This window comes from Rhagoletis zephyria, unplaced genomic scaffold (genome assembly GCF_001687245.7).
Source record: "Rhagoletis zephyria isolate East Lansing unplaced genomic scaffold, Rhagoletis_zephyria_1.1 Rzeph_scaffold_11853, whole genome shotgun sequence".
Classification (NCBI taxonomy): domain Eukaryota; kingdom Metazoa; phylum Arthropoda; class Insecta; order Diptera; family Tephritidae; genus Rhagoletis; species Rhagoletis zephyria.
In genome coordinates, this window is record NW_016168928.1 from 2,753 (window position 1) to 11,982 (window position 9,230).

Here is a 9,230-nt window from a genome sequence, read left to right on the forward strand (position 1 = left end):
TAAATCCTTTCAGAGAAAATAATATTGAAATCTAAATAAACAGAAAACTAGTCAATATACTTAAACTTGCTAATACTTGTTCAACTTAGGAAATTAGCAGGTGTGTAGGCACTATGTGCAATGGTAACCCTGTGTGGTTGAAAGCCATGCATTGGTGTCCCTTCGGCGCCGGCTTATCGCGGGTGTAGAATACATTAGGTGCAAGGTGTTAAAAGTCACCATAACAATTAGGTAATACTAGCGCTATGTTTCATGTTCTGGTTGGAGGCAATATCCTTTCAATGAACCACAATAGCAGTGCATGCACTAGGGGTTTCCGATGGCAATCCTCAGAGAGTACCACTACAGGTATCCAGTGAGATTACTTAGCCCCCTTTAAGATTAAGTAGTTGCTCAGAGACTCCACGTCAATTCCAAGTGCCAAATCAGCTTCAGTACTCCCATCATCAAGAGTATGCTAAACTTAAGATCGTTCTCTTCAGTAAGACAATGCTACCATTTACGACTCGGATTTCTCCATTTTCCATGGCGCTCAGGTTTAGCAGTCTCAGCCCACTGCAACAAGCAGTACGACCTGGGTTCGGATCTTGTTTCGAGAATTTGTTTTAACAGCAGTGTCCCCTCGGTAGACAATGACAAACCTTCGAGGGGTTTTCTGTCATGAAAAGTCTGCTCTCAATCCTAATTTGCGTAATTGGCGGAGAAGCTCGACAAAGCAACAGATAAATTGTAAGCAACAAAATATTTATTGAAATTAGAAACAGCTCTACAGCTTAAATGCAGATTCATTGAAAAATAGCATTTTTTGGGTCTTTAGCAGATACTGGGCCTCATGCTCAAAAATTAGCTGAAGCTCAGACTCAACTTTTGCACTGATAGAGTGAGTTTAAGCTCAAGAATTTGTACTGCAAATCGAGTCGGAACTTAAGTTCGCTTTTATGCGCGAAGTCCAATGTCTTTATTTACTAATTTAATATATCTGTGGGCTTTAATGCTTCGAACAATATTTTTAGTATGACCTTGTATGAAATACTTATAAAAATTATTTCCAGGTAGTTTGAGCATAACTTCTATAACTGTTTGCGTAAGAAAAATTTCAAATTATTTCAAGTAACCATTTTCCTATTATTTGTGTGAAACAGCCCACCAATCGTATCGTCAATAAAAAGTCAACAGTATCCACAGAATATGTACCTGTTTCAGAAAGGTGCAAAAAGTACTGGTAGCACACATTAAAAGAAATTATAATAAATACAAATACGACGTATTGCACTGGTTTTTACCCAAGCAAATAAAAGTGCATGCGTGTATATACGTAAACACACAATTTTCAATTAAAAATGAAGTGCTGCACGAATGAAAATTTGCCAGCACTTAATGGAATTGCGTATTGTAGGAAAAATGCAAACGATACTTACATAAATAACTTGTATTTCATATAGCATAAAATCGTAGAAATTCTTTCGCATTTTGCATTATACCAAATTAATTAACACATTTTATGCCCATTAAATTCACAAGATAAGCGGCTTATTGATAAATAGAAGCAAATGCATGGACTCTGTAATAATTTATAAACATTTCATTTCTCTCTTTTTCTACTTCCAGCTGGTACACGCACAACGGTCCCGGCCCATTGCCCGTGCTTAGCGGACCACGCGTGCGTCTACTCGGTCCAATACTCGCCATCGAGGCGGTAACTAGCGAAGATTCAGGTGTCTACAAATGTACTGCCAGCAATGTGGGCGGTGAAGCGAGCGCCGAATTGCGCCTCACAGTGGCCACACCCATACAAGTGGAGATCTCACCGAACATACTGAGCGTACATATGGGCGGTAATGCCGAATTTCGTTGCATTGTCACGAGTAATGGCAGTCCGGTGGGCATGCAAAATATACTGTGGTACAAGGATGGACGACAACTGCCATCATCGGGTCGCATAGAAGACACTTTGATGGTGACGCGTGTGAGTCGGGAAAATCGTGGCATGTATCAATGTGTGGTGCGGCGGCCGGAGGGCGACACCTTTCAGGCGACGGCGGAGCTGCAGTTAGGAGGTAAATATCTACTCGTAAATATTTGTAGATTCAATATCTATTTATAAATATTACTCAATTTAGCATTCACTGACCTTTATACGACCAGTTACTATTTTTTTGATTCATAAGTATTAGTGTGGTGTTATGTTTATGTATATGGGTGCTCATATGTGTTGCCAGTATACCAAAATGTTGGTAAATATGCATGTATGTTGCTTCATAATAATTGCTTAAAAATTTGTCTGAATTGTGGTGAACGCCATTTTGGTTGAACGATGCTGAATAATGGCTTTTCGTTCAATTTCCGGTATGTGTTGTTGCTATTTTGTACATTGTTGCTTAAATGCACAAGCTTATTTCAATATGTACTTATGGAGCTGAACGGAAATTATTTCATTTTGTATGGAGTAATGACCATGGAATTTATTCTTATTTCCGTTTTGCCCGAAGGCGTCAGACATTAATATTCATAACAATAAATTTCGAATAATCACTATTTAACTGAAAGCATTCGAAAAAATTATTACAAATATGTGTGTGTATGCTTGTGAGCGTTAGCATATGTACACATACATATGTATATACACCACGTGTCAAAATCATAAGCCCACCAAATATTGACTAGTTTTAAAAATTAATTTTTTAGTTTTGCTTTTTAATTAGATTTCTTAGAAGTATTTTTATTTTTAGACCATTAAATACTAATTGAAAAACTCGAAATTTTTACGAAAGTTTGTTGATGTTTTTTTTTAATATTGTACAAAGTCTGAAACCTAGATTTATGCGGTTTTTTGAAGAGAATAAACTATATTTTTATAAAAATTTCTAAAATTAAATAACATCAAAATAAAAGTGCCAATATATGGTGCGCTTACAATAGCGAATCGGTATGTATTTAACTACATTCTTATGCCAATACATATGGCGATTTAAGTTAAGCTGATATCCATTAAATTAAGAAAAGTTTAGCCAGAGAAATTGTGTGAGAGATATGGCTTTCCACTTCTACAAATGAATGGTGGAAACTGGTTTCTTCAATTTTAAAGATGTCAATGTACATATTTTATTTTTCATAGATAAGTTTACTGAAGTACCAAAAAGTAGAAAAATAACGCACATAAATCATTAAAATCGTGTTTTTGTTCTACTCTTGGAAGATTATAAAATTTTGTCGCTTACAAGGTTATACGCGGTAACCATTCAAATATTCCCCCTAAATTCCAATACAATGTCAAGAAATCAAAATCAAAATTTATTATTTTGTAAACTTTCAGGATTTTTTAGATTTTCCGATTTTGTTATATGTATAAGTTACCATTATCAATGATTTTTATTTTAAGCGAATATAATTTTTCCAAGAAAGGACGTGTCTGGGATTTTGTTCATAGAGTTTTTGTTATGCATTTCTTAAATTTCAGTGTGAAATAACGAATGGTTTCACAGTTTGCTAAACACGCATTTGTGTTGGGTATAGTACCAACACATGGGGCAAATATTACAGATATTGCCTTCCCAGAGAGCGCCTATTCGAATCTGCCTTAATTACAAAACATCGCTGTAGCGCACAGTAAAAGGTTTAGGGTAAGGAAAACGGCATATTTGTAAACACCATATCGATGGCTGAGTGCAAGATCGACCTATCTCGGCAGCCAGTTCGAAAACGCTCTATCTCAAAAAACTTTTCAAGAACGCCCTATTTCAGAATTCGTGTCAAAAACGCCCTATCTCAGCTGCCGATTCAAAAACGCCCTATATCAGCATATTTGCAATACATTTTGAAGTAAGATAGGGCGTTTTCGAAAAGTTTTTTGAGATAGAGCGTTTTCGAACTGGCTGACGAGGTAGGTCGATCTTCCACTCAGCCATCGTTATGGTGTTTGAAAATATCCCATCGATATGCAGTAGGCGACAAACGAAAGTGTAACCCTTGTTCTGAAATCAATTGATATCACCGTGCGACAGTCAATTTTACACACGAAAAAAATCAATATATTCACAAAACAGAGTGCCAAATATAGTAAAACTGCGTTTTTAATTTTTTTCTCTGACGTCAGGATTTTTTTTTTAAGGACTTTGAAACTTCTAGAATATGATTGAATAAAAAAATTATTCAAAAGATGCGGGGCATTGTAGAATAACAATATGGGTATAAATTAAAAGGAAAAATTCTGTAGAATACAAAATAAATTAATTTTTGGGTGCACCAGGACGAATAAGTATTGAAATGTCCTTTCAAAATTTTATCCTTGAATATCCTTGGAAATTTCCAATATTTATTTAAAAAAAAAATATATGTCAATGACTAATACGTTAACTACCACATCTTCGAATTCCGTCCTCCTAACTTTGTTAGGTTTAGATAAAAAAAATTGCACTTCTCTTTATAAGATATTGATAGTTGCAATATACACAAATGAAGATACTGGAATCATTATTATGGAACCATGTATGCACTCTAAAAGAACAAACTGACCGTATGATATAACTATGGTTTAATACTTTAATTGTTTTGTATACAAGGGCGTAGCCAGCCTTTCATCAAGGGGGCAAGAGTTTATTTAGAGGGAATAAATGTTTTTAATTATATTTTTTTTTGTGTATATAAAAAGAAATTTTTGAGTTTAAGAAAGTATAAGTTTTCTGGTAGCCTCTACAACGATACAAATTTAAAAAAAAATCGGTTAGTAATTTTTTTGTTTAAAGTATTTTTCTTTATAAAAAAATAAAATTTTTGCTTTCAAATGTTTATACATGAAGTATACAAATATGCCAACCAGAAGAAAGGGGGTTCAATCGCCTTTACAACGATACCAAATTCTTAAAAATCGGTTAGTAATTTCTTTGTCAANATATTAAAGGATACAATAATATACAAGGATATTTTTAATTCTACAGCACTTTTCCTTTTAACTGATACCCATATTGTTACTCTACAATGCACCAAATCTCTTAAATAATTTCTTTATTCAATCATATCCTGGAAATTTCAAAGCCCTTTAAAAAAAATCTTGACGTCAGAGAGAAAAATAAAAAACGTAGTTATACAATATTTATTATTATTATTATTATACAATATTGTGCAATACAACAAAATATCGATAACAAAACCGATAAATATATCGACAACAAAGTCGATAAAAATTCCAATAGCAAAATCGATAATGTTATTGGTAGGAAAATCGATTATAAGTTCGATAAAAATATCGATACCAAAATGGAAAAAAATTATCGACGAAAATATCGATAACAAAAGCGATAAAAATATCGATAACAAAATCGATCACAAAAATCTACTAGAAAATCTGTAAAAATATCGATAACGAAATCGATAAAAGTACCGACAACAAACTGGATAAAAAATATCTATAACGAAATTGATAAATAGTAGATAACAAAATCGATGAGAATATCGATAACGAAATTTATAAAAATTTCGATAACAAAATCGATAAAAATGTCATTAAAAATATAGATACAAAGATCGATAACAAAATCAATAAAAATATCGTCAAAAAATACCGATAACAAAATCGATAAAAATGTCGATAACAAAATCGATAAAAATGTCGATAACAAAATCGATAAAAATTTCGATAACGAAATCGATAAAAAATTGATAAAAATATTATTAATATTATTATATCGATAAGTCCCGAGAATCCCGGAAATCTCTAAAATCCCAAAATAGTTCCCAGGCTCAGTCTCTCTGACTCTATCTATATTTTTTCTCTATAAATACCTTTATTTTAATCTTTCTTCCTCTGTCTTCATCTTTTATCGGTATCCCCATCCCCATCTTTTTCTTTCCATTTATCTCTGTTTTTACCTTTATGTTTATCACTTTCTTCATCTACATATTCACCTTTACCTTTGCCCTTATATAACTAATGTGTTTAAATTTACTATGGCCTTCATAAGAATCAAAAATTTTGACTTTTAAGATTGTTAGAAGTAAAAATCACTGACTGATCCTTATTTATGACTTTTATAAAAAAAGTCTTCAATAACTATTATCTAAGGCAAATAATTAAAATAAAAAATAACAGTTATTTGCAGATTGTTTAGATAACAATTTAAAATAATTGTTAATTCTGGTTTATAAAATGAAAATCAGAAATAACTGTTATTTAGGGAGTAATTAAATAAAATTAAAAAAAAAACTGTTAAAGAGCTATTTTTGAATAAAAGTTCTAGCCGTAATCTGCGATCCAAAATTAAGTTTATGCGTTTCGGCGTTTTTTGTGTTATTTGCGTTATTTCAAAACTTGAAATTTTCCTTACGGAGTACAGAATTTAATGAATTTACTAGTCTTTCTACTTGTGATTTATTCAAATAAAAAAATTGATTTTTAGTTGACACAATTCAGCTATCTGGTTTTTGGCAAATAAGGTGGGTGGTCGAAAAAGTTCTGGCAACAATGATCCTAAGGGGTGAGAGCATTAAAATTCAAACTCTTGTTTTTTACCACCCTAATGTACACACATGCGCGGGTAATAAGTACACACCATTATATACTATCGTCAACACAAATTTGTACCAACACACTCGCCAATACAATTATATGCCAGTGCATTTCCACTCTGAGATTGCTGTGCACAACAGCAGTTTTGCACTTGTGTAAGGTCATATAGAGGTCATTGGCCAAATAAGTGGCTTTCGGCAGCTGGTAGTTGCCAATAAATTGCCCTAGGTGTAGTGGTAATTAAGCTTTCGTAAACATAACGGATGTGGTAAACGGTGAATCAGCTAACCACATAATAGCTCTGCGAAAATCTTTGCTATTCAATAAGCTGCCTATACTTTAAGTTACGTAACACCTGCTTGGTAAATTTATAGATTGACAGTACTGAAATATATGTATACAGAATTTTTGAAATTTTAACAAAAGTTCTGAAAACACGAACTATGTCCGAATGTTTTTAACCGACTTCCAAAAAAAAAGGAGGTTATCAGTTCGACGGAATATTTATTGTTTTATTTTTATTTTTTTATTTTTTTAATTTTTTTTTATTTTATTATTTTATGTATTTTGGACCATTTCGATAATTATTTTTGCATCGGAAAGGTAGTGTCTCAGAAGTGGTCCCATATAAATCGTGTTAAAAATTAACGGTACTCCTAAATTTTTATATGAGAATTGAAATCAGTTTTGTTTTTTGCTTAAAAATTACTTATTTCGGTATAGTTTAGCACTATGATTGTTTGTATATACGTATATATATAGATACGTACATAGTACATTGAAGCATCCCATTAAACCAATCTACGAGAAAACTTTTCTGAGCTAAACTTTTCCAATATATTTTGGGTCAAATCTGAACTCTGAATTGTTATATCAGCTCAGATTTTTTTAAATAACCCTACATGAACAAGCGAAAATGCGAGGTTTGGCCTATACTCGAGGGTTGTCCACATGCTTGCAGACTTAGAAAAAATGCACCGCAGTTAGTTTCAAAAGAAACTTTGTCGGTTAAAAAATAAGTTATTCTAGTACAAGAGCCAAATAAAAAACGACCTTCACCCATATAGCACACAATCTTCAAAAGTGAAACAACTCAAAATTACACGTTCGTCAGAAAATGCGAGAAACCATTTCTGAACGTAATTATAATGAAAATTGGCTCCAGCTTTTGCTGAAAGGTAAATACAAGCTCTGTGTGCATTTTGAGTTGTGGATTTGCTGGATTGGCTGAAAAAATTCTGGCCAGCATATTTTTTATTAAATATTCAAAATAGATGTTTCATAGGCAGGTCACCCTCGAGGCCATCACTTCGGACAGGGAGGGAATAGGAGTCCCGTTGTCATTCTGCGGCCTACTACTAGACAGATGGGCTCACAGTCGGCTCAGCTAGCGTTGGGCGGAAACCCCGACATGCAAAGATGCAAGGTTTTTCTGGTCAGTTGTTGAACGCAGACTGCCAAGGGAGTTCCTGCAGTTGGCTAAGCGACAGATCTCCGTTCTTACAGATGTAGTCAAGGATGTATGGTCAAGGATCCCTACTGCCACAGCTGTCTGGAAGTCAAGGTGGAATCATCTCCGCACTTCCTTTTCAGTTGTCCGGCATTCGCTAGACTAAGGTTTAAGTATCTCGGTGCGCATTTCATCAACACTCCCGAAAAGCTCTACGGAATGGACATCAGCTGCCAGTGGAACTTTGTTGTAAGCAGCCAGCCAGGGCTGCCAACTACACTTAGCTATGAAGTGCCATATTGAGGATAAAAAGGTGCCAAAGTGTGCCAAATAGAAAAATAAAAGTGCCAAAAAAGATGCCATTCTTTTTAGTTCTCCCTATTTCGCATTAGAATTAGAAACATATTCCTAAAATAAAAGTCCAATGCCAAAGTAAGATAAACCAGTTGAATACACTATCGAAATTAGAAAATTTTATTCCATAAAAAGAAGTGCACGCAAAGGATTTCACAAAAATTTATTGAAATATAACTATTTTTCAAAAGTGCCATTTGGCACTTTGTGCCGAGTTGAAAAATTAAGAGCCATTTGAGGTAAAATGGTGCCCAAAATGGCACGGTTTGAGCCAAGTTGGCATCCCTGCAGCCAGCGCTCCCTTTAGATTAATATAGAAAACCTGTTGTTACAGTTCAAAGAATTTGTGTAAGGTGGTAGCTCTAAATAATGTCTAAGTGAGTTAACAATAACCTAACTTAACCTACCTGTTTACACCTGCCAACCCAATAAGTAGGCTAGAAAAGTAACAGACAACCCAACATTTTCATATTCCATAGAGCTTATACTTTTGGTCAGTTTATAATTTGTTCATTAAAAAAATGAGTGCAAGATTAAAAAAAAAATCATTTTTGAGTATTAGTTAAAATTGTCCTGGCCAGGATTTTTTCAGCCAATTCAGTGATGAGGAATTAGTAATTACTAATACGTTTCATACAATATAGATTTCATCCAATAAACAGATAGTTCAACAACGTTTCCTATTCGGTTCTTGGGACTATTCGAGCAAATTCAACGGCATGTGAAAAGATAGGAGGTATGTGACTAGCTCTGTTGCTCTTACGTAATAATAATAACAATAATAGATTTGCGCTTACACATATGTTAGTGTTTGGCCGAGCTTCTCCTCCGATTTGTGGCGTGCGCCTTGATGTTGTCACACAAAGCGGAGGGACCTACAGTTTTACGCCGACTCCGAACGGCGATTGTATTTTTATGAGAAGC

The 9,230-nt window shown here is 33.9% G+C and overlaps 1 protein-coding gene across 1 annotated transcript in view; it reads left to right on the forward strand.

Moving 5' to 3' along the window:
- Window positions 1-1,608: 1,608 nt before the first annotated feature.
- LOC108377288 (Down syndrome cell adhesion molecule-like protein Dscam2) overlaps window positions 1,609-9,230 on the forward strand; it is a gene marked incomplete at its 5' end in the record, with an annotated part of 12,031 nt that continues 4,409 nt past the window's right edge. The window contains one exon of the mRNA XM_017633549.1: window positions 1,609-2,057. Within this exon, the coding sequence (XP_017489038.1) occupies window positions 1,609-2,057 (449 nt within the window). The remainder of the gene's footprint in view (window positions 2,058-9,230) is intronic.